A 26,859-nucleotide genomic window follows, 5' to 3' on the forward strand; every position below is an offset into this window, starting at 1 on the left:
GGGCACTTTTTGGAGCAAGAATCTTTGCTCGTGTGGAAAGCAGCAAATGAATAGTGCCAGTGGCATTAGTACTATCCTCAATTTTTTTAATGTGGCGCATTTGCACCGACTCGCAGCGGTGCCCTTTTTGCTCTGATTGGTTAGAATTATCTTGTCTAACCAATCAGTGATCAGGAAACTTTCCGAGCTAAAAGGGCACCCCTGCGAGTCGGTGTAAATCTGCCCCACTAAAAGAATTGAATATAGTACTATGCGAACATTAACCTGGTTGTCTAAGCAAGAGCGAATGTCTTTTGATGTATCCTATGTTGTCATGGATATGCAAAGTTGTAATTGGTGCCCAGACGCCTTCATTTTACATATACACATTATTATTAGAAGTTAAGCTACAACCCTAGTTGGAAAAGCAAGATGCTATAAGCCCAGGAGCTCCAACAGGGAAAAATAGCCCAGTGAAGAAAGGAAATAAACTACTAGAGAAGAATAAACAAAGGAAAATATTTCAAGTACAGTAACAACATTAAGACAAGCGGCATAGGTGGGCATTTGCAAATAGTGATTGGTAGTGTTTTTATCTTTTACCAAAGAGTTTCGAATTTGAGTATAGGCCTAATGGAAAAATTCCCCTTTCCATAGAGCCCACCATAAATCTCTCTCTCTCTCTCTCTCTCTCTCTCTCTCTCTCTCTCTCTCTCTCTCTCTCTCTCTCTGAATTGTGAAACAATGAAGCGTTATGGGTACACGTGTTTGCGGATAATTTATTCATTATAACAGACGCAGAATAAGAATTACAAGAAAGGTTTTAAACCATGGTAAAGATCCTTAGAAAGGTAAGTTGGAGGTGAACATTATTATTATTATTATTATTATTATTATTATTATTATTATTATTATTATTATTATTATTATTACTTGCTAAGCTACAACCCTAGTGGGAAAAGCAGGATGCTATAAGCCCAGCCCAGGGGCTCCAACAGGGAAAATAGCACAGTGAGGAAAGGGAGCAAGGAAAAATGAAATATTTGAAGAAGAGCAACAATATCAAAATAAATATCACTATAAACTATAAAAACTTTAACAAAACAAGAGGAAGAGAAATAAGATAGAACAGTGTGCCCGAGTGTACCCTCAAGCAAGAGAACTCTAACTCAAGACAGTGGAAGGTTATGGCACTACTCAAGATTAGAGAATAATGGTTTAATTTTGGAGTGTCCTTCTAGAAGAGCTGCTTTCCATAGCTAAAGAGCCCCTTCTACCCTTATAAAGAGGAAAGTGGCCAATGAACAAATTGCAAATATAGAGGCAACCGACCGACCGACCCCTTCACAGTTGGGAAGAAGATTGGAAAGATAAAGCTAATGATTTGTAGAAAAGGAGGACAGGTCACGAAAAAGTAAACATTCAAGCTGAAGATGAAAGCGCAAAACAGAAAAAAATTATTTAAAATACTTAGAATCAGTAATAACAGAGGAGGGAGGTACTGGGAAAGCCGTGAGGCAGAGAAGCAAGAAGCATGATAAAAATGAGGGAGATAACGTCAATAAGGCTCAAAATCAAGATTAAAGCCGGGAGCACACTAGTGACTCTGTGGCGCCATAAAGCCACAGCATCGTGTGGCGGGGATGTGGTCTCCCATAGATTTCCATTGTTTTAAAAGCCACGCCACGCCTGTGGCGGGGATGAACGACAGAGAGCTACAGTCACTTGCCACAGTCGCTAGTGTGCGCGACAAGACTTGAAAACAATGGAAACCTATGGGAGACCACATCCCCGCCACACGATGATGTGGCTTTGTGGCGCCACAGAGTCGCTAGTGTGCTCCCGGGCTTATAACAGTTATCAGGCCCGTACTATTATGTGGCGCAGAAACTTAGTCACTTATGGAGGGACTTTTAAAAGAGAACCGCGATGAGGATGGTAAGATGGATTGCTGGAATATCACGACCGAAAAGGAGAGTCAAGGTATTAAAAGATTGCGTGGTATACTGCATTGATTGAGTGACCTCTGCTGCCCTAGTCTTATGGCCAAAATTACATTGATCTATAATAAACTATTATCCCAGACTCAATTTATGATTCATTCATTTCACTTGAACTTATTGCTTTGTTTAAGATCTATGTTAACGTAATATTGTTATTTACCACCATAGAGTTATGGGGTCCTTTAACTGACCAGACAGCACTACATCGGATCCTTCTCTCGGGTTACGGTTCTTTCTCTTTGTCTACACATAGGCCGAATAGTCTGGCCTATTCTTTACAGATTCTCCCCTGTCCTCATACATCTGACAACGCTGAGATTACCAAACAATTCTTCTTCGATCAAGGGGTTAACTACTGCACTGTATTTGTTTAGTGGTTACTTTCCCCTTGGTAAGGGTAGAAGAGACTATTTAGCTATGGTAAGCAGCTCTTCTAGGAGAAGGACACTCCAAAATCAAACCATTGTTTTCTAGTCTTGGTTAGTGCCATAGCCTCTGTGCCATAGTCTTCCACTGTCTTGGGTTAGAGAGTCTTGCTTGAGGGTACACTCAGGCACGTTATTCTATCTGATTTCTCTTCCTCTTGTTTTGTTAAAGCTTTTATAGTTTTTATAGGAAGTATTCATTTTAATGTTACTGTTCTTAAAATATTTTACTTTTCCTTGTTTCTTTTCCAAACTGGGCTATTTTCCCTGTTGGGGCCCCTGGGCTTATAGCATTCTGCTTTCTCAATTAGGATTGTAGCTTAGCAAGTAATAATAATAATAATAATAATAATAATAATAATAATAATAATAATAATAATAATAATAATAATAATAATAATAATAATAATAATCTAATCATATAATATCTATGATTCAAAGGACGCTCATTCATTTCCTTTGACCGAGACAGCCAATCAGCAGCCAGAGAGCGAGACTCACTATCACCTGCTGACCAATCAAACGCTCTGTTATTATATGACGTCACCTCAACTAGAATTTGAGTTCAAATCTTGACAAACTTTCCACGTTTGTAGTTTTTTAGTTGATTTTATGAAGTTTTAATATTTTATAAACATGGCTGACGAAAAAGAAAATATGTAAGTACATTGATAAACAAGTTGATGTTATATTTTATAGAACGTACTTAAGGTTGGCGAAATATCATCTGTTTGATGTTAGACTAGGCCTAGGCTATCGTATGAGTAGTTCGTCTTCGTAATTATTAAGTTGTAGGACTACCACATTAGGTAGTTTCAACTTTCGATGATCCTAATTGACATTTTAGGTCTATTGGCAAACAAGACTTCAGGATTAGTAGGCCACTGGAGTAATTGCTTTCGTTACTTTGCTGGAACATCTACGGAAATCTGAAGTTTGTAAAGATGAAATCCTGAATCCCTGATTGATTAGATGGAAGGGTTTCAGACATTTGCTCTCCATATATTGGCTATACTGTCGTGAATACTTCAATCATTAGCCTTACCTTTAGCCTTCATTTCATCCAGGCTTGTTGGCTTGTCCCATTGTGGTGTAAGTTCAATCATACCTAACATGTCCTTATTCTCTCTGCTGTTTTGTAGTTTCCGTAGTCATTTGTATGAAATAAATGGAGCCTTTTTATATCAGCGGCCAGTTCCTTCCGTGTCGATTAAAAATAGACACTAACCTAAACTTTTCCCCCCCAACCTAACCTACAAGCCGTAGCCTTACCTACTTACCTAACCCTGGGGGGGGGGGGGGGGGGGGGGGCGGCTGATTCCCCCTGCGACCCCCTTGCACTGCTGTATTTTAAGTTAGACATAATAATGCATACAGGTGGCTGCTATCATACATACACCCCAAGTAAATATTACTTGGTATATCTTGAAGCCTGGGGAAATTATTCTACCAGGCCTATAATTGATGAATTAAATTTATCTAAAAATTTGTAAAGCTGTAATTTCTTGTCAACATTATCCTCAAGCAGTGAACATAGCCTAGGATGGATTACGTATTGAAACGCCATATGAATAAAGACTGGCCATGAGTACAGTATATCCCCTTTGGTAAGTAAGGCCCTGTCATTATAAGTTAGGGAGCCTTTGTATAATCACGACTAAACCTCCCTTGTGCGTAGAATACTACCAAGCCCAAGCTTCCCCTTCCATCCCAACTTACAAGCTGTGTCCTTACATATTTACCTAACAGGGTTGATGGCTAACGCTCCCTACGACCCCCTCAGACTACTGTGTTCTAAGCGATAGGATTGAAAATGACGGAGCGATGTTTCATGGCTGTCATACATATACCCCTAAGTTAGGTTAGGTTTGGGTACTTCGGCTAGGGTATATTTAATTTATTTAAAATAAAGCACAGTAGTATATGCACTTTGTTGTGGAATAGGAATCTGGATTGAAATTTCTGTTTTCTGTGCATTTGATCAAAATATATTGGTCAAACTACATTCATGACCATCTATATTTAACCAAACATATCATGTCATACCTTACTTTATGTTGGTCTTTAGACAAAGAATAGTGGACAAATTTGTAGGATAAGTTCACACACCATATAAGTGAAGCTCAAATATCCAAAAGGCTAATTTGCCTGTGGCACTTAGACATCAAAAATGAACAATGTGAAATCAAAATTTATCTAATGAACAGAGCTCTGCATCAGATTAAAAGTATACAAAGTGAACCAAGAACATTACTTCATGATTACTTCATGAATTGGAATACTGAATTAAAGTAATGTTTTAAAACAGAGTATTTCCATTGAAAATTCATGGTTAGTCACCTTGTAAGCTATGAAGTTGACTTTAGATATACGTACAGTACTGTATTACGTACTTTAGCTATACAGTTGACTTTGTCTGCGGATTAGCCATCTATGTGTCTATTTACTTTATTTTTCCTTGTGTCCATATTTCCTTTCTTCACTGCGCTATTTTCCCTGTTGGAGCCCCTGGGCTTATAGCATCCTGCTTTTCCAACTAGGGTTGTAGCTTAGCAAGTAATATTTGTAAACCAAATAATGACCAATGTTTGAAACTATACATTATAGTTCACATATCCTTGGAGTTGTCCACTGGGAAAAAGTTTAATAAGTTGGTTAAAAGAAGAAAAACCTTTGAGATACAAAAGTTACCGTCCATCCTCCGGCTGCCGAAGGAAACCTCCCCCAAACTTAGAGGTGCTTAAACTTTTAAAGACGGGAGAATAGTCTTTAAATTTTCACCCAGTCTTTAAAACTGTAGTAGGTAGAGCTTGGCGTATATGATATGTTTATCATGTATTTACAAAAACTTATTTAAATAAGACCACATTAACAAATACAGTATACTGTACAGTACTTAATTTTCAAAGATTTTATACAAATTACTTTTTTACTTATCTCATAACCTAGAATAACACACACTTTATATAAAGAAAATTCTTCTAACTCTCATAAAGTAAGAATATTTAAATAACATAACTTTGCAAGTTTATTAGCCTTATAACTAGCAGAATCATTGTTTAACATGTTAATTTTATCCCTCACCTCTGTTAGTTACCTATCTGTTGGTTCAAAAGCTTGGGTAATATGTTGATAAATCATTTTATTTGTATGGACCAGCGAAGAAGTCCTTCCTGACCAAACCTGCCCATGTCACAGGTTCCTATTCACAACTTATTTTGAACAGTATAGTAAAGTAGGGAACCCCGTAGAACTTATAGGTAACTAGCAATTTCATAGAAACGGATGGAAAACCATTTCATAATACGCTTGCTTCATATATGATAAACCAGTAAAGTAGGGAAAAGAACAGAAAAGTGGAACAAAACATGATATCAATAACATTATAGAGAAAAAAGCTGAAATACAATATTAAAATAATTGAGAACTAAGAGTGCTTTTGCATGCTTAGAAGTATTGGAGAGGCTGTTTAGCTAAAGGAAAGGCAAAGAAATAATTATACTGAAATTTTAGCTTCATGCCATAAAAGTCAATAACTAAGACCATCATCAAAATGAGACCATTCTAAACCGTTTATATTATGCAAAGATATTGCACATAATTGTAGATCTAGAATACCAGTACAAATAGTTAAATTAGTACTGCAAAGACAGAGGGTACCAGAAAGAAGAACTACTTGTTCAACTGTACCATACCACAAGATCTAGAGTGAAGACCATCCCATGTCTATCATAATTTGAAGTATGTGGTGATGTCCTTCAAGGATCATCCCTGGTTTTTTTGCCATTTATGAAAGTAATGGGGGAGCTGCAACAAATGCTGAAAGGAGACCCTTGGAGCATGCTTTATGAAGAGTACTTTGTTATAGTAAAGTAGAATCTTAAAAAGGACATTGTAGAAATTTATTCCTGCGCATATACAAACCTTTCATCCCTTGACATAAAACAAACTATGGTACTTAACATTGGTAAAGGTGAAGTAGCAACGTCAGTCATGTTGAATTAACAACAATCACTTGCGAAAAACACTGAACAAAACACTTATCGACTTAGCAGGCAAGTCCTAAACAGAAGGATGTCCTGGAGGGCGCGCGTGGTAGGTGCCGGTGGGGTAGTCCAACTGTGTTCTCTAGGGCCTGTCACGGCCCTCCCCATTGATGAAGGGATTATCTAAATGGAAGACAGCCTGTGAATAGTGGTTTTCACACGCCCTTGTTGTAGACACGACACCCACAAGGTGATCGCGCGAGGGTAGTAACCTCTGCATTCCATGCTTTTATCTTTCTCTAGTATATTTGGAAGATTTATATTAGAAAAGTGTAAAGAAGGACCTTTTCACCGGCCGTCACAGGCCTCTTCCCAGAAATAGATTTTTCCTTCGTCAAAATCCCTTAACTAAGTTATTTAACAACGGGTGGTGAGCACGGCTGAGTGGCTCCACCCACTCACCCGTCGGAAGCTCTCAATTCCTCTACCTGCAGAGCCTCATTGTTTAGAGTTTAGTCTTGTCTGGTCTTGAGGTACTGAATCTCCTCTTAATTTGTTGGACAAAAACTTGTGGTTTATTAGATTTCTTATTTCTGGTATTGATATTAATCTCTAGTACCGACGTTCATTTAGTTCTTTATTGATGTTGCATTAGATTTTTCATAATTTTGACCATCCTTTGCATTCAGATCTTCCCAGACTACCATCCTGTGCATGGTATTAGGTATGCAGTTAATTTGAACAGTCATACCATCTCCATCATAAGGCTTAATATTACACAGTATTCTAAAAGTTTTAATCCAGCTGTGGCCAGGTTGTGAAATGATCTTCCTAATCTGGCAGTTGAATCGGTGGAACTTCAGAAGTTCTAACTGGCCTGTCTCTCTTCATAGTTTATATTTAACAGATCTATTTTAACGTTACCGATCTTAAGATGTTTTATATTCGTTATTCGGTGCTTTTCATGTAGTTTATTTCCTTTCCTCACTGGGCTATTTAACCTGTTGAAGCATCATGCTTTTCCAACTAGTGTTGTAGCTTAGCTAGTAATAATGATAATTCAATAATATTAATAACAGAAATTAGAAGAATTTTTATATATTGTATACTGTGATTTAGTAGAGAAGTATACTGTGCTGTAATAGTAATTTCATTCAGAAATATGAAATATATCTTTGAAGTAATGATGAACACATACTGTACATTGTATCTACCACTCTGCTAGCACCAGGTTTGGAGGTGCTTTCTGAAACTTTTGTTCCTTTTATGATTATTTTTTTATTTAAACTCAAAGGTAATATTTTTCCTTTATGAAGTCAACAAAACAGTCCCCAAAACTGCTTGAAGATGTCTGTCATGAATGTAATTTTCAGGATAGATATTGTGATTATTTGACATATTTTTTGAAATCATGGTCACTAACATTCTCACTGGAAGTTATCGCATTAAAGAAGTGTATAGACTTATGAAAAAGAATTAGGTACAGGTATGTAAAATATGGAATTAATCAATAATGAACAATATATAGTTCAATGGGGCCACGATCACTTGAGCTACATTTCCAGACTTTTATAGGTTTCACCTAAAGTTTTTTTTTTTTTCTTGAATTGAAAAAAAAAAAAAATAGAGAGGTAAAGTTAGACAGCTAAATGTAAAGATACCTAAGCAATTGGATGAAAAGTTAGTGCTGCAAAACATTAGAGCTGGGCCCTAAGATTGGGTATTGTAAAGAACCAATGCGTTACAATTGTAGTTAACAGTGTAAAGTGTATTGGTTTAAAAGCCCAAGATAGAGACAAGAAGCGAAATCTAACCGAGGCCTCTTGCGTCAATAGGCGTTGGAGGAGATGATTATATATATATATATATATATATATATATATATATATATATATATATATATATATATATATATATATATATATATATATATATATATATATATATATATATTATTACTATCCAAGCTACAACCCTAGTTGGAAAAGCAAGATGCTATAAGCCCAGGGGCTCCAACTGGGAAAAATAGCCCAGTGAGGAAAGGAAACAAGGAAATAAATAAATGAAGAGAACAAATTAACAATAAATCATTCTAAAATAAGTAACAACGTCAAAACAGACATGTCATATATAAACTATTAACAACATCAAAAACAAATATGTCATAAATAAACTATAAAAAGACTCATGTCCGCCTGGTCAACAAAAAAGCATTTGCTCCAACTTTGAACTTTTGAAGTTCTACTGATTCAACCACCCGATTAGGAAGATCATTCCACAACTTGGTAACAGCTGGAATAAAACTTCTAGAGTGCTGCGTAGTATTGAGCCTCGTGATGGAGAAGGCCTGGCTATTAGAATTAACTGTCTGCCTAGTATTACGAACAGGATAGAATTGTCCAGGGAGATCTGAATGTAAAGGATGGTCAGAGTTATGAAAAATCTTATGCAACATGCATAATGAACTAATTGAACGACAGTGCCAGAGATTAATATCTAGATCAGGAATAAGAAATTTAATAGACCGTAAGTTTCTGTCCAACAAATTAAGATGAGAATCAGCAGCTGAAGACCAGACAGGAGAACAATACTCAAAACAAGGTAGAATGAAAGAATTAAAACACTTCTTCAGAATAGATTAATCACCGAAAATCTTGAAAGACTTTCTCAATAAGCCTATTTTTAAATATTTAACTTAGCCGGTGAATATATAGCTGCAACTCTGTTGCTCGACAGACAAACTCTACGGAAAAAACTCGCCAGCGATCGCTACACAGGTTGCGGGTGTGCCCAACAGCGCCATCTGTCGACCAGATACCCAGCTCTTATGTAAACAAAGACTCAATTTTCTCTCTGTCGACGTGTCGACAAGACGTACTTTACTCGCTATTGAAACCTGGAGTTTTTCCCATCATCTTTGGTGAAGTACTATATTCTGGTTTGAGCTTTCGCAGTGCAGGTGTTTTATCTTCATCTTAAATCTTGAACTTGTTTTGGATAGATTTAATTTTGGTGACAAAGAGAGTATGGACTTTCTTTCACTTTTAAATGGCCGACCCTTCCCTTAGACGGAAGTGTGTTTAGGCTTTTAGTAATTATCTTATCACGTTATAAATTAATTATAGATTTTCCTCTTCGATTAACTTTCCATTTATAATAAACATAAAAAATAAATTTTAATGTTTTGTTTATATGCGACCTTTCCTGAGAGTAGGCGGTCCTAACTTGGAAACCGAAGTTAATCAACGTTGAGCCCTTTATATCGTAAATAGCTTTTAAAGAGCTAAGGATTTAAAACTTTTTAAATGAAATATTTTATGAAAGAATTTCTTTGAATAGTCTTCGTACCTTTTTCAAAGATGAATTAACGTTTAGTTTATTTATGCTACGCAGTTGTTGACGTTCAGGACGTTCAACATGCGCTCTATCGTTACGATAGAGAGAGAGTGTATCACGGTTTCACTTTGCAGAAAGAGTAAATCGATTCTGACGTTTTGTTCATTCTTTCTAAGCTTAAATGTTTTAAATTCTATTTTAAAGGAACTTTTTAATTGAAAAACCTTTCAGTTTTTTCCTTTGGTCAAATAACATGTTTTTTTGACGAAATGTAATTGGGCTCTTCTTTTAGGTGTGAAATCAAGAGAGAAAGAGATAGAGACGGAGGGAGAGAGAGGAGAGAAAACGTTCCGTTCAAGCGGGTAACGTTGTTCTCGAGTTGCTCTCGTCCCTAGTCTCGGTACGGGGAGAAAGGATAAAACGTTTTTAGTTTTTATTCTCGTCCCCAGGCTATGTGCGGTTAGAGATTGAAAATGTAGTTTTGAAGGAACTAGTGTTTAGTCTCTTCCCCAGCCACTGAAATTTTTATCTTAAAATATGTTTTCTGTTTTTTGCTGGTATTAATGAGCTTGCATTATACGACTGATTTCGCAATTACTACCTTTTGATAAGGGTAGAATTGCGTGCTTCAGGTAGAAATCAGTAAAAGTTTCGATTTCAGTGAAATAAGTGCAAAACAGAAAATCGAAGTGATAAAGTGATATTGCGCAAAGTGTTACAGTGTTGCGTCCGAGGGTTCGTCTGTTCGTGCCTGTCGTTCACCTAGTCCGGGACCTCTTGCAAGCTCCCAAACAGGGGAGAAGTAATGTCGAACGACTTATGGGTTCGAGAGGCCTTGATCAACGAACAGACGTTTCCCTCTATGGTATCGGGTGTATCTTACCAAGATCTCCCCTACCATAAGACGAGAGAGACGTTTTTTCTCCTCGTCATCCGAAGGCTTTTCGCATAAGAAACCTGTCACAAGGTTTCGAAGCCCTTAAGCGAAAGTCAGTCCTTTCAGGACAGGTCCAGCGTCCTGGTTACAGCCATTAGGACAGCTCTGACCCTATGCAGTCATCGGATAACTGCTCGCCGCCTAACAAAAGCGTAACACAGACTCCGAGAGTCTTTTTTGTTTGCAAAGTGTTGCGGTCACAGACGTTACCCTCGTCTCTTACCACAACCATTTCCGTTGATCCTTAATGGGTTGTATGGCAAGACATGCAGAATATGCTTGCCTCCCTTATGGAAGACTATTCTGCCGATTAGTCCGTTGAGTCTAGCCGTTTATCTCATCGATATCCTGGCTTTCAGCCAACCTAACGTTCCTTTGTGCTTCCTGTTGACGTTGGCGTAGCTAAGTCACGTCAGTCAGGTTGTTTAGAACCACACTCGATGCGGTCTCGTGTGGATTTTCAGCCACATTTGGACGTTAGGCCACTTGCTGATGCTCCTGTTGACGTTCAAGACGTTCGCTAACAATCGGAGTTGACTTGTTTTGACGCTGTGCGTCAACCTCCGCATTCTAGAGTTGTTTTGACTGCTCAGTCTAGGCAGTCAAAGCAGTCTCGAGTGGACGCTGTGCGTCCTCACGCACCTGTTGTGGTTGACAGTTCAGTTGTTGACAGTTTACAGACTGTCAAGCAGTTACATGACGTTGCGTTCTGGTCCGCTACTAATGCACCAGTGAGTGTGGACTCTGCTTGTAAAGCATTGCCACCACGGTAGGTCTCTCCCTTGCTTGAGACTCAGCTTTTATCGGACAAGGTTCCTGTAGATGAGGAAGTTGCTGTTCCCCCTCCTACTGATATTCCCTTGAGGACTCTGTCAGATGGAGAGGAGCCTAAAGCTGCTTATCCCTCTATGGACTTTAATTAAATCATGATGATTTTTTTTTTTTAAGGATCTTTGTCCGGATCTTTTTGTAACTGCTGCTCCTCGTTCGCCTAAACGTCAGAGCTTACACTAGGCCTAGCTACTTCGAAGCCGTTGTTTTTAAGCTAGTGCTCTCTCGCTCTCCTAGAGAGCTTTACGTTGGCTAGGCGACTGGTTTATCACCAGGAGGAGTTTGGGGGATACAGCCTTTGCTTTCCCTTCTTTTAAACTGGCTTACTGTATAGAGCGAGAGTCTGATATGACACGAGAGAAGTTCTTGGCTTGGGAGTTCATGCCTCTGCCCAGATAGACTTCTCAAATCTCGTAGACTCTCCCTGGCGCCTGGCCAGGAGACGCTCCAAGTTTTTTACAGGTCAACTTCACAGCTGTTTTCGAGCCTTTGAAGTTTTGCTGTACAATTATGTCATGCATAAACAAGGCTTTCAGGGATGGAAAGCGGTACCGCCTCAGTCGCTAACCCCGTCTGTTGCCGCACCTGCTCCCGTAGACCCTAAATGGGCTTTGCTGCAAGACATGCAGTCCAAGCTTGCGTCCTTGATAGAGGACTTTAATGCGGAGAAGGTTGCTGCCGAACCTTCTGGCTAACAACCTTCCAACCGGTCGGTTGTGCGCCCTGTTGACGCTGAGGTAACCTTCTCGCGTCTGCCAGTTGAGGTGGTTCCTCCACCGATGCGACCCAGTGTGGGTTGCCAGCGGCACGTTGACGTTAAGCGACGCTCGGAGGTGGTTGTTGACGTTCAGGACGTTCAACAACCAGCAGAGGTGACTTGTTTTGACGCAGTGCGTCAACCTCAGCAACCCGGTATGGTGTTGACTGCACAACCCAGACGGTCTAGACAGTCTCGGGTGGACGCTGTGCTTCCTCGCGCACCCATGGTTGTTGACAGTTCACAGACTGTGCAGCAGTTCCATGATGTTGCGTCCGGCTCCGTCACGCATGCACCAGTGCGACCGGACTCAGCGAGCCAGACGTTGCCCACTCCGTTGCCGTTTCCTCATCAGTTTTCGGATGAGGAACCCTCTGATGAGGACGTTGCTGAACAACAAGACGATCAGCCCCCAGAATAGATCAAGCCCTGCTATCCATCCAGAAGATGCTGAAGAAGGAACGCTGCTCAGTCAGGCTGTGGATGAGTCTGGTAGGGACGCTGTCATCCGTGGAACAATTTGTGTCACTAGGAAGACTACACCTCCGTCCTCTTCAATACCATCTAGCTTTTCACTGGAAAAAGGACAAGACGCTAGAAGCAGTCTCGATCCCGGTTTCCGAAAAGATAAAGTCTTGTCTGACTTGGTGGAAGGACAATATCAACCTAAGAGAGGGTCTTCCCCTGGCTGTTCAGACTCCCAACCACGTTCTCTTCTCGGACGCATCGGACGTGGGCTGGGGCGCGACACTAGACGGTCGGGAATGCTCAGGACTATGGAACTCGAGTCAGAGGAGCATGCATATCAACTGCAAGGAGCTGTTGGCAGTACATCTGGCCTTGAAAAGCTTCAAGTCTCTCCTTCGAGGCAAAGTGGTGGAAGTTAACTCGGACAACACCACGGCCTTGGCGTACATCTCCAAACAAGGAGGTACCCACTCACTGACGTTGTACGAGATCGCAAGGGACCTGCTCATCTGGTCAAAAGGTCAAGACATCTCCCTAGTAACGAGGTTCATCCAAGGCGACTTGAACGTCATAGCAGATTGTCTCAGTCGGAAAGGGCGAGTAATTCCAACCGAATGGACCCTCCACAAGGATGTGTGCAAGAGACTTTGGGCCACTTGGGGTAAACCATCCATAGATCTCTTTGCAACCTCGCTGACCAAGAGGCTTCCAATCTATTGCTCTCCAGTCCCGGACCCAGCAGCAATACATATAGATGCTTTCCTCCTAGATTGGTCACATCTGGATCTCTACGCATTCCCACCGTTCAAGATTGTCAACAAGGTACTGCAGAAGTTCGCCTCTCACGAAGGGACAAGGTTGACGTTAGTTGCTTCCCTCTGGCCCGCGAGAGAATGGTTCACCGAGATACTTCGATGGTTAGTAGACGTTCCCAGAAGTCTTCCTCTAAGGGTAGACCTTCTATGTCAGCCACACGTAAAGAAGGTACTCCAAAGCCTCCACGCTCTTCGTCTGACTGCCTTCAGACTATCGAAAGACTCTCGAGAGCTAGAGGCTTTTCGAAGGAAGCAGCCAGTGTGATTGCTAGAGCAAGGAGAGCGTCTTCCATTAGAGTCTACCAATCGAAGTGGGAAGTCTTCCGAGACTGGTACAAGTCAGTTTCTGTATCCTCGACCAGTACCTCTGTAGCTCAAATAGCTGATTTTCTCTTATACCTGAGAAAAGGACGATCCCTTTCAGCTCCCACTATCAAGGGCTACAGAAGCATGTTGGCATCGGTCTTCCGGCATAGAGGCTTAGATCTTTCCAAACATAAAGATCTGCAAGACCTCCTTAAGTCTTTTGAGACCACCAAGGAGCGTCGTTTGGCTACCCCTGGATGGAATTTAGACGTGGTACTAAGATTCCTCATGTCAGATAGGTTGGAGCCGTTACAACCAGCCTCCCTGAAAGATCTCACTCTTAAGACTCTTTTCCTGGTATGCTTAGCCTCGGCTAAAAGAGTCAGTGAGATTCATGCCTTCAGCAAGAACATCGGATTTTCGTCGGAAAAAGCCACTTGTTTGCTGCAACTTGGTTTTCTAGCCAAAAATGAGCTGCCTTCTCTGCCTTGGCCTAAATCTTTCGATATCCCCAGTTTATCGGAGATCGTAGGCAATGAACTAGAAAGAGTCTTATGCCCTGTTAGAGCTCTTAAGTTCTATTTAAAGCGTACTAAACCTTTACGAGGCCAATCTGAAGCTTTATGGTGTTCAGTTAAGAAACCATCCTTGCCTATGTCAAAGAATGCTTGGTCAGACTTTATCAGATTGTTAATACGAGAAGCTCATTCACATCTGAGTGAGGAAGACCGAACTTTGCTTAAGGTGAAGACGCACGAAGTTAGAGCTGTAACAACTTCCGTGGCCTTTAAGCAAAATATATCTCTGCAAAGTATAATGGACGCAACCTATTGGAGAAGCAAGTCAGTGTTCGCGTCATTTTACTTGAAAGATGTCCAGTCTCTTTACGAGAACTGCTACACACTGGGACCATTCGTAGCAGCGAGTGCAGTAGTGGGTGAGGGCTCAACCACTACAATTCCCTAATTCCTTATCCTTTTAATCTGTCTCTTGAAATGTTTTTTTTTATGGGTTGTCCGGAAGGCTAAGAAGCCTTTCGCATCCTGGTTGATTTGGCGGGTGGTCAAAGTCATTTCTTGAGAGCGCCTAGATTAGGGGTTTGATGAGGTCCTGTTGTATGGGTTGCAACCCTTGATACTTCAGCTCCTAGGGGTCGATCAGCATCCTAAGAGGATCGCGAGGCTCCGTAAGGAAGACATACTTAAAAGGCAGAGTAATTGTTCAAGTCGACTTCCTTACTAGGTACCTATTTATTTTGTTTTTGTTATTTTGATAACTTCTAAAATGAAATAAAAAACTCTTAGCTCATAAAATGTAAACATATATTACTGGTCTCTACCCACCATCCTGGGTGTGAATCAGCTATATATTCACCGGCTAAGTTAAATATTTAAAAATGATATTTTAATTATAAAATAAATTTTTGAATATACTTGCCCGGTGAATATATAAATTAAATGACCCTCCCTTCCTCCCCAATAGAGACGCAGTGGGACGAGGAGAAAATTGAGTCTTTGTTTACATAAGAGCTGGGTATCTGGTCGACAGATGGCGCTGTTGGGCACACCCGCAACCTGTGTAGCGATCGCTGGCGAGTTTTTTCCGTAGAGTTTGTCTGTCGAGCAACAGAGTTGCAGCTATATATTCACCGGGTAAGTATATTCAAAAATTTATTTTATAATTAAAATATCATTTTTTGTGAAATTGAAGAAGACACAGACCTTATATGTTTCTCAAAAGTAAATTTACTGTCGAGAATCACACCTAAAATTTTGAAAGAGTCATACATATTTAAAGAAACATTATCAATACTGAGATCCGGATGTTGAGGAGCCACCGTCCTTGACCTACTTACAATCATACTTTGAGTTTTGTTAGGATTCAACTTCATACCCCATAATTTGCACCATGCACTAATTCTAGCTAAATCTCTATTAAGGGATTCACCAACCCTAGATCTACATTCAGGGGATGGAATTGATGCAAAGAGAGTAGCATCATCTGCATATGCAACAAGCTTGTTTTCTAGGCCAAACCACATGTCATGTGTATATAGTATGAAAAGTAATGGGCCAAGAACACTACCCTGTGGAACACCGGATATCACATTCCTATAATCACTATGGTGCCCATCAACAACAACTCTTTGAGATCTATTACTTAAAAAATCAATAATAATGCTAAGAAACGACCCACCCACTCCCAACTGTTTCAGTTTGAAAACAAGGGCCTCATGATTAACACGGTCAAAGGCAGCACTAAAATCAAGGCCAATCATACGAACTTCCCGACCACAATCAAGGGATTTCTGTACAGCATTGGAGATTGTAAGAAGGGCATCACATGCTCCAAGGCCTTTACGAAGACCAAATTGCAAACTAGGGAGTAGATGATTACCTTCAGCAAACCTATTAAGACGTTTTGCCAGAAGACGTTCAAAAACTTTAGATAATATGGGAGTTATGGAAATTGGGCAGTAATCAGTATATATATATATTTATATATATATATATATATATATATATATATATATATATATATATATATATATATATATATATATATATATATATATATATATATATATATATATATATATATATATATATATATATATATACACACATATATATATATATATATATATATATATATATATATATTTATATATATACACCGGTATATACTTATAAATTGAATGCATATGTCATGAATTATAGTTGATAAAGAAGAACTAGATCATTAAGTTGATAAAGAAAATTTCAGGGTTTACAATCTGGATTTTACTCTCGGTGTTTGTATTTTTCAGGCACGAAGGAAAGATTTTCCGAAGGAGTAAGCGGCGGTCATCGGTGAGTTATAGTGTCTTTGGCGCTGTGAAAGCGCAAGTGAAATTCTCTGTCATTAAGAAAAACACTGATTTGATGTGTCGCTACATTGTATTGTATACTGTATTTATTTCTGTCTCAGATTTTGAAAGAGTCTCCAGGTCGTAAACCACTGGAAAACATGACCGAGAAACACCAACAGCGTAGGTCGAAAAGGGTGTCATTTGCTGATACCAAAACAATCAAGTAAGTTTTTGTTCTATTTGATTTAGGTTTTTTATTTGGTACATATATTAATTTTCAATTTGTAAATTAAAAATTCATATGATTACTTCAACTGTTAATTTATCTTTATAATTATAATATATCATCCCTTTGGAATGTTTTATTAGCAATCTAAATTCCCCAGATAGTTTACATGTGAATGATAGTACTGTAAATTATTCATTCTAACACTAATTGCCTTTTATCTAGACTTACATGTAATCATCTACAGTACTTTAGTTTAGTTACAAATACTCATGTAACATTTCCTGTTATGTTCACTTCAGCGATTGATCTGTTTCATGAAACATTCAAATACATTGGTATAGTTTCCATCGCCACTAAGATTCTGATGTGGTTGCCTCATAAGTTTCACTCAGCATGTCATCAAGTTCTTAAAAACTGAAGGCTTTTTAATGTACTTTTTACCTCATTTTTGTTGTTATTACTTAGCAGGTGTTGAGTTTCTCCCATCAAATGCTCAGGGTACGTTACAAAATATACAGTATACCAATTGCAGTTTTTCAATATTAAACTTACCCGATGATCATATAGCTGTAACTCTGTTGCTCGACAGAAAAAACCTACGGGCGGAATACGCCAGCGATCGCTATACAGGTGGGGGTGTACATCAACAGCGCCATCTGTCAAAGGTACTCAAGTACTCGATGTCAACAAAGAACCAATTTTTCCTCTGTCGTGCCAATGGCAGGACCTACTAAATACGCCGTCCCTAACTGGATTTGTTTTCACAACGATTTGGTGAAGTACACTATTCCAGTTTTGAGCTTTCGCTATGCAGGGGTTTTATCTTCATTTCAAAACTTGAACTCGTTTTGGATAGATTTAATTATGGTGACGAAGAGAGTATGGACTCTCTTTCACTTTTAAATGGCCGACCCTTCCCTTAGACGGAAGTGTGTTTAGGTTTTGGTAATTTTGCTTAACAAGTTATAGATCTATTTATTTTATATCTCTCCGCCTTTATAGGCCTCTTCGATTAACTTTCCATTTATTATAAACTTATAAAAATTAATTTTTATGATTGTTTATATGCGACCTTTCCTAATAGTAGGCGGTCCTTACTTGGAACCGAAGTTAATTAACATTGAGCCCGTCATATCGTATTTAACCTTTTAAGAATTTAATACTTTTTTTAATTTTAATGTTTTATGAAAGAATTTCTTTGATAGTCTCGTACTGTTTTCAAAGATGAACTAACGTTTAGTTTTTTAGTCTCCGCAGTTGTTGACGTTCAGAATGTTCAACATGCGCTCTATCGTTACGATAGAGAGAGAGTGTATCACGGTTTCACGTTGCAGTAAGAGTAAACCGTTTCTAGCGTTTCGTTCATTCTTTCTTAGCTTAAATGGTTTAAATTCTAATAAAGGAACTTTTTTTTTGGGAAACCTTTCAGTTTTTTCCTTTAGCAAATAACATGTTTTAACGATATATAATTGGGCTCTTCTCTCAGGTGCTAAGTCAAGAGAGAAGAGAGAGAGAGATAGAGACGGAGGGAGAGAGAGGAGAATAAACGTTTCGTTCAAGCGGGTAACGTTGTTCTCGTTTTTTACTCTTCTCCCTAGTCGCTGTAGGGGAAGAAGGTAAAACGTTTCTAGAGTTTTATTCTTGTTCCCAGGCTTTATGCGGTGAGAGATTGTAAACGTAGTTCATTTGATCTAGTGTTTAGTCTCTTTTCCAGCCACTGAATTCGTTTTTTACTCTTCTCCCTAGTCGCTATAGGGGAAGAAGGTAAAACGTTTCTAGAGTTTTATTCTTGTTCCCAGGCTCTATGCGGTGAGAGATGGTAAACGTAATTTATTTGATCTAGTGTTTAGTCTCTTTTTCAGCCACTGAATTCTTTATCTTTTTTTATGTTTTTCTGTTGCATTGTAAAACTGTTTTCGCAATTACTACCTTTTGATGAAGGATAGGATTGCGTGTTTCAGGTAGAAATCAGTTAAAGTTTCGATTTCAGTGAAATAAGTGCAAACAGAAAATCAAAAGTGATAAAGTGATATGCGCAAAGTGTTACAGTGTTGCGTCCGAGGGTTCGTCTGTTCGTGCCAGTTGTTCACCTAGTCCGGGACCTCTTACAAGCTCCCAAGCCCAGGGGAGAAGTAATGTCGAACGACTTATGGGTTCCACAGGCCTTGATCGACGCACAGACGTTTTTCCCTCCATGGTTTCGGGCGTATCTACACACGTTGCCGACGTGAGATCGCCCCACCCACACAAAGACGAGAGAGCCCATTTATTCCTCGTCTGCGGAAGAGGTTTCTCGTAGAAACCATGGACCAAATCTTGCAGCTTTTAAGTGCAAGTCGGTCCCTTCCGCGCAAGTCCAACGGCCTAGGTGTAGCCACTGGGTCAGTTCGGACTCGCTGCAGTCATCCGACGACTGCACACCTCCCAAGAGAGGCAAGGTGGTACCGCAACAGGCAGTAACTCCGTCTGTTGCCGCACCAGCTGTTTTAGACCCTCAGCCACAACGGACAGTAGCTCCGTTTGTTGCCGTTTTTTGTAGACCCTAAGTGGTCTTTACTGCAGTCTATGCAGACTCAGTTAGCTGCGGTTATGCAGGAGTTTCGTGCGGAGAAGGTTTACATTGCTCTCGTTAGCCTAGTTGTGCGCCCAGCTCACGCTGAGGCTGCCTGCTCCCATACTCCGGCTGCGGAGAGCTCCACCTCCGATGCGCAATCGACCCTGCCAGACGCATGTTAACGTTAGCCGACGTGCGGCTCCCTCCGTTAACATGCGTGAGCTACCGCACCAGCAGTGGGAATGTGGAGTCAAGCTGCCGTGTTTTGACGCGATGCGTTAGTTTCCGCAACCCACGGCAGTCCCCACCACGCACCACCACTCCGCTTTGGTTGTTGTCTGCTCCCACACTCCGACTGCGGAGAAGGTTGACGATGCACCCGTTTGCCTACAACCGGCCACGGTTGTGCACCCAGCATGGCTGCCTGCTCCCACACTCTTGTTGTGAGAGCTCCTCCACCCATGCGCAGTCGACCCTGCCAGACGCATGCTGACTCCCACAGACACACGGAGCACTCCGTTGCCGTGCGTGAGCTACCACAAGCTGCCGTGTTTTGACACGGTGTGTCAGCCTCCGCAACCAACTGTGGTTACCGCCACTCACCCGCAGCAGACTAGTCAGTCAGGAGTTGAGGCTTCCCCACACAGCTTTGGTTGTTGCCAGCTCACAGACTGTCAAGCAGTTACATGACGTTGCCTTCTGGTCTGCTACTAATGCACCAGTGCTGTATGTCCTCACGCACCTGTTGTGGTTGACAGTTCAGTTTTTGACAGTTCACAGACTGTCAAGCAGTTACATAACGTTGCCTTCTGGTCTGCTGCTTTTGCACCAGTGAGACCCTCACTGAGATAACCTAGCTTTTCTCGGACATGGTTCCTGTAGATGAGAAAGTGCTGTTCTCCCTCCTTCTGATATTCCTTTGAGGACTCTGTCATTTGGAGAGGAGCCTTAAGCTGCTTAACCTCCTATAGACTTTAATTAAAGCATAACAAGGCTTCCAGGGATGGTAAATGGTTCCGCTTCAGTCGCTAACCCCGTCTGTTGCCACACCTGCTCCCATAGACCCTAATGGGCTTTGTTGCAAGACATGCAGTCCAAGCTTGTGTCCTTGTTAGAGGATTTTTTACGGAGAAGAACCTTCTAGCCAACAACCTTCCTTCCGGTTGGTTGTACGCCCTGTTGACGCTGAGGTATCCTACTCACGTCCGCCAGTTGAGATGGTTCCTCCACCGGTGCGACCCAGTGTGGGTTGCCAGTCGCACGTTGACGTTAAGCGACTCTCGGAGGTGGTTGTGGACGTTCAGTGTGTCACTAGGAAGACGTTCAACAACCAGCAGAGATGACTTGTTGTGACGCAGTGCGGCAACCTCAGCAACCCTGTAGGGGGTTGACTGCACAACCCAGACAGTCTACACAGTTTCGGGTTGACGCTGTACTTCCTCGCGTCCCCATGGTTGACAGTTCACAGACTGTGCAGCTGTACCATGATCTTGTGTCCGGCTCCGTCACGCATCCACCAGTGCGACCGGATTCAGCGAGTCAGACGTTGCCCACTCCGTTGCCGTTTCCTCATCAGTTTCGGATGAGGAACCCTCTGATGAGGACATTGCTGAACAAGACGATCAACCCCCAGCCCTGCTATCCATCCAGAAGATGCTGAAGAAGGAACACTGCCCTGTCAGGCTGTGGATGAGTCTGGTTAGGACACTGTCATCCGTGGTTCAATTTGTGTCACTTGGAAAACTACACCTCCGTCCTCTTCTGTATCATCTAGCTTTTCACTGGAAAAGGACTAGATGCTAGAAGCGGTCTCGATCCCGGTTTCCGGAAAGATAAAGTCTGGTCTGACTTGGTGAAAGGACTTTATCAACCTTTGAAAGGGTCTTCCCCTGACTGTTCAGACTCCCAACCACGTTCTCTTCTTAGACGCATCGGATGTAGGCTGGGGTGCGACATTAGGCGGTAGGGAATGCTCGGGATTATGGAACTCGAGTCAAAGGACAATGCATTTCAACTGCAAGAAGCTTCTGGCAGTACGTCTGACCTGGAAAAGCTTCAGGTCTCTCCTTCAAGGCAAAGTGGTGGAGGTGAACACGGTCAACACCCTGCTTTGACGTACTTCTCCAAGCAAGGAGGGACCTACTCTCTGACATGGTACGAGTTTGCAAGAGACCTCCTCTCCTGTTCAACAGGTCTAGACTTTTCACTAGTAACGAGGTTCATCCAAGGCAACTTGAATGTCATAGCAGATTGTCTCAGTAGGAAGGGACAAATAATTCCAACATATTGGACCCTCCACAAGGATGTATGCAAGAGACTTTGGGCCACCTGGGGCCAGCCAACCATAGATCTCTTCCCAACCTCGATGACCTAGAGGCTCCCAATACTTTGCTCACCTATCCCGGACCCAGCAGTAGTTCATATAGATGCCTTTCTACTAGATTGGTCACATCTAGATCTATATGCATTCCCTCCGTTCTAGATTGTCAACAAGGTACTGCAGAAGTTCGCCTCTCACGAAGGGACAAAGTTGACGCTAGTTGCTTCCCTCTGGCCCGCGAGAGAATAACTCACCGAGGTACTTCGATGGCTAGTAGACATTCCCAGAACACTTCCCCTAAGGGTGGACCTGCTACGTCTGCCACGCGTAAAGAAGGTACTCCAAGGCCTCCACGCTCTTCGTCTGACTGCCTTCAGAATATCGAAAGACTCTCGAGAACTAGAGATTTTTCGAAGGAGGCAACCAGAGCGATTGCTAGAGCAAGGAGAACATCCACCCTTAGAGTCTACCAATCGAAGTGGGAAATCTTCCGAAACTGGTGCAAGTCAGTATCCGTATCCTCGACCAGTACCTCTGTAACTCAAATAGCTGACTTCCTCTTATATCTGAGGAAAGAACAATCTCTTTCAGCTCCCACTATCAAGGGTTACAGAAGCATGTTGGCATCAGTCTTCCGTCACAGAGGCTTAGATCTTTCCAACAATAAAGATCTACAGGACCTCCTTAAGTCTTTTGAGACCACGAAGGAGCGTCGTTTGGTTACTCCTGGTTGGAATTTAGACGTGGTTCTAAGATTCCTTATGTCAGACAGGTTCGAACCACTTCAATCAGCCTCCCTGAAAAATCTCACCTTTAAGACTCTTTTCCTGATATGCTTAACCACAGCTAAAAGAGTCAGTGAGATTCATGCCTTCAGCAGGAACATCGGATTCTCATCCGAAACGGCTACATGTTCTACAACTTGGTTTTCTAGCCAAACACGAGCTGCCTTCTCGGCCTTGACCAATATCGTTCGATATTCCAAACTTATCGTATGGTTGGAAATGAACTAGAAAGAGTATTATGTCCTGTAAGAGCTCTTAAGTTCTATTTTAAAAACCTTTACGAGGCCCGTCTGAAGCTTTATGGTGTTCAGTTAAGAATCCATCTTTGCCTATGTCAGAGAATTCTTTATCCTATGTTATCAGACTGTTAATACGAGAAGCTCATTCCCTTCTGAATGAGGAAGACCAAGCTTGGCTGAAGGTAAGGACACACGAAGTTAGAGCTGTCACAACTTCCGTGGCCTTTGAACAATATAGATCTCTGCAAAGTATATTCGACGCAACCTATTGGAAAAGCAAATCAGTGTTCGCGTCTTTTATCTTAAGAATGTCCAGTCTCTTTACGAGAACTGCTACACTCTGGGACCATTCGTAGCAACGAGTGCAGTAGTGGTGAGGGCTCCACCACTACAATTCCCTAATTCCAGAACCTTTTTAATCTTACTCTTGAAATATTTTTGGGTTGTCCGGAAGGCTAAGAAGCCTTTCGCATCCTACTTGATTTGGCGGGTGGTCAAAATAATTTCTTGAGAAGCGCCTAGATTAGAGGTTTTGATGAGGACCTTTAGTATGGGTTGCAACCCTTCATACTTCAGCTCCTAGGAGTCGCTCAGCATCCTATGAGGATCGCGAGGCTCAGTAAGGAAGACGTACTTAAAAAGGCAGAGTAATTGTTCAAGTCGTCTTCCTTACCAGGTACTTATTTATTTTATGCTTGTTATTTTGAATAACTGCTAAAATGAAATACGGAATACTTAGCTCATAATAATGTCAACATGTAATGCTGGTCTCTACCCACCCCCCTGGGTGTGAATCAGCTATATGATCATCGGGTAAGTTTAATATTGAAAAATGTTATTTTCCTTAGTAAAATAAATTTTTGAATATACTTACCCGATGATCATAAATTAAAGGGCCCACCCTTCCTCCCCAATAGAGACCCAGTGGACAGAGGAGAAAATTGGTTCTTTGTTGACATCGAGTACTTGAGTACCTTTGACAGATGGCGCTGTTGATGTACACCCCCACCTGTATAGCGATCAATGGCGTATTCCGCCCGTAGGTTTTTTCTGTCGAGCAACAGAGTTGCAGCTATATGATCATCGGGTAAGTATATTCAAAAATTTATTTTACTAAGGAAAATAACATTTTATTAAACTCTAGATATAATTTATTAAATTCTCATTATGTTAATAATAATTGCATTGGGAGATAACCAAGGTAAAGAAGTAAAAAAAAAAGCCACAAATATGGATCTATCTGGATCTTTTATGTTTACCTGATGTTTTAAATTCACATGAAAACATTCTTCTTCATCAGGGAATTTCTGGCCGTAGCAGGGAGTGGCACAGAGTGGAACAGTACTTATGAAGCTACTGCATCGTGCGACTCTTCCAACTCGATGGATATAACTTGCATGGGTGAAAGATCTAACAGGTACTGAAACGAAGACTTCATTGTATGATGAGTATTGTCTCGTAGTAGTGCTTGAGGTGTAAAGAACATTGTGTGTAGGTTGCTGTGAAATACTGACTCTCTTAATAAGATGATTCAGAAAATAAGTTTAGATGCCTCTTGGAACTTTTAGCATTTCAGTTCTGTGATACATTTAGGATTGATTTATTTCCAAAGGCTAGAGCCCTGTGTTAAAAGTTTCCAGACCCATGCGATCTAAAAGCTGCTTCTTGAATAAAATTTAGGTTATTTAATATTGGTATTTATAACCTGTCACTAATTGTTGTTGGACATATGATATTTTCTTATATATATCGCATGTTTTTTTTAAGTCTTTTATTTTTTTCAGATCTATCATAATTACACCTAATGATAAGCCAGCAACAGGGTCAGATAAGGTAAAGTATACAAAGGAAAGTAGCAAGGAGCAGTTCTTGGCCTTTATTACTATTTTAGTTTTGGTGTTTTTTTTTTTTTTTTTTTTTCCTTTTTTTTTTTTCTTTTAGTATGTTCATAAAAATGGCCAACTAGCATTTTAGTATTGAGTTTTTGCCTGTTGGAGAAAGTCAAATCACGTAATGCATTCCAAATTCTCTCACCATAACGGTCCAAGGCAGTGTTTCCTAACCTCTTTTGGTTACAACCCTAAATACAGTCTTAACCTGGAGTAGGGACCCTAATTATAATAATAAATACGACCATTTCATGTTACAGCTCTAAGGACTTGCAAAATGTTTATGAGCTTTCATTACTATATTTCAATTTATATTTAGAGGCAAAATTAATTTCAATGCATTTTGAACGGGACTGAAAAGAAAAAGAAAGAAAACTTTATATGCATATTCTGTCACACAAAGAGTAAGTTTTTCTTCTGCGGTTAGCATTAACATTTTAAAACTTTGCTGATGAATTTAACTTGATTCACAAAATTAAGGCAATGAATTACGCAAAGAATTAGCTGGTGTAAGATCTAAATAATATACTTTTGGAATTAGCAGTAACCATATTGAAGAAAAAAAATGACAAAAACTCAAAAAGTTTTCTCAGTGGCTGCCTTGAATCTACTTCATTTTGTGTAGGTCTTCAAATCTGGGCTTTATATTAACACACTGCAAGTCATGCTGGGGATCCAGTCAGTTTCTTGCTTTAGCCTTAAGCATAACAAGAATTGAAAACCCTTGTTTGCAGAGGTATGTTACATTAATAGAAATAGAAATGGAAATAGCTGTGGATTAAGATATATTTTGTAAGACCCTCAGAAATACACTGGTTGGGAACCACTAGTCTAAGGCATCTCTGCTGGAGATTGTTAACTTTTTTGTGGTAGCTCTCACATTTTGTGTCAGCTCTTTGAATACGGATTCACCAAGCCATGATTAGTTATTGGAGATTCATTACGATGTGACCTTTTTCCAACTTCAGTTTTATAACCCAAGAATGTACTACTCCTTAGTAACTTAGAAATAGAGCACTCCAGACTTGATCATCCCTTGATGATAAACTTTAGCGTCCTATTTAAACATTTTTTATGACTGGATTCATCATTATTTAAGAAAGGATTTATTGTTCTTGATATTAAAAGTTGCAGTGTTAGACTCATTTCATATTCCCATTTGGTTTCGTTGTTAAGGCCTTTTTTTACTTTTCCAGAAGGAAACTTTGGATTCCAGTGCTGAAGAATCATTAGGTTTCGTAAGAGATATCCTGGACTGGGATTCAAGTAAATGTGCTTCAGGGACTGTCTGGGATCCTTTTGATGAGCCAGAGGAAGTCGTTCCTACAAATGACAGTTTCTTGACAAGTTTTTTGAATATGAAATCATCTGATTGTGAGTACTGTACTTTTCTTGATGTATTTCCATAATTCATTAGATGCATTGCTGATACAGTTTAAAAAGATTTTTGTGCCTACATGTATACAAACCCTTGTCCTTTAATATGAGTAGGATTTCAGCGTAGCTGGAACTTGGCTTCCTTGTCACTAGGTGGCAAGGAAGCCTGTCCCTCCCCTGTCAGCACATTTAGTAGCCCCTTTGATTCCATCCACAGAGAAGCATGCTCTTTGCACTTAACAGAGCTTGATTGTTATTAATATTTCTTTTTCAGAGAGTTTCTGTGTAATTGTTCCGCATGTGTCACATGTAGGCTGCATGCAGTCTTGCCCTGGTAAACCTGATTGCAATTGTGGCAGATTTATAGCCCTGCAGAAGATGGACTCCCATTGTCTATGCCCTCTTTGCAGGGAACATGACTTCGCAATCATCCCTCTGTGATGAATAGGCCTGGCCGAGTTTGCTATGGTTAGAGTACAGCAGGAAAAAGTCCTCAAGTTCTCTCTTTTCACTCTCTGGTGCTCAGATTTACGCCTTCTGCTTCCCATATGGCGAAAGAACAGTTGAAGTGTTGGCATCCTATTTAGGCATATGGGATTCATCAATTCCTTAAAGAGAGTTTATTGTTTTGTTTTGTTTTGATTTGCAATATTACTTCATTTCCTAAGTTTTGGGAGAGCTGGACTTTTCACATTCCTCCAGCAGAGGTGAAGGTCCCTGCCCTTTCCCTTGTATTGATCCTGCCATTGCCAAAGCTGTTGATGACTTCTAG

The 26,859-nt window shown here is 40.5% G+C and overlaps 1 protein-coding gene across 1 annotated transcript; it reads left to right on the plus strand.

Moving 5' to 3' along the window:
• The first annotated feature begins 2,930 nt into the window (after positions 1–2,930).
• LOC137659694 (uncharacterized) lies at positions 2,931–26,859 on the plus strand. Its single transcript, XM_068394516.1, has 7 exons — positions 2,931–3,066; positions 16,653–16,695; positions 16,814–16,917; positions 24,122–24,238; positions 24,606–24,654; positions 25,907–26,084; positions 26,756–26,859. Exons 1-7 carry the CDS (start codon positions 3,044–3,046, stop codon positions 26,857–26,859), a joined length of 618 nt encoding a protein of 205 aa, XP_068250617.1. The 5' UTR covers positions 2,931–3,043.

The sequence above is a fragment of the Palaemon carinicauda genome, chromosome 20 (assembly GCF_036898095.1).
Source record: "Palaemon carinicauda isolate YSFRI2023 chromosome 20, ASM3689809v2, whole genome shotgun sequence".
NCBI classification, from domain to species: domain Eukaryota; kingdom Metazoa; phylum Arthropoda; class Malacostraca; order Decapoda; family Palaemonidae; genus Palaemon; species Palaemon carinicauda.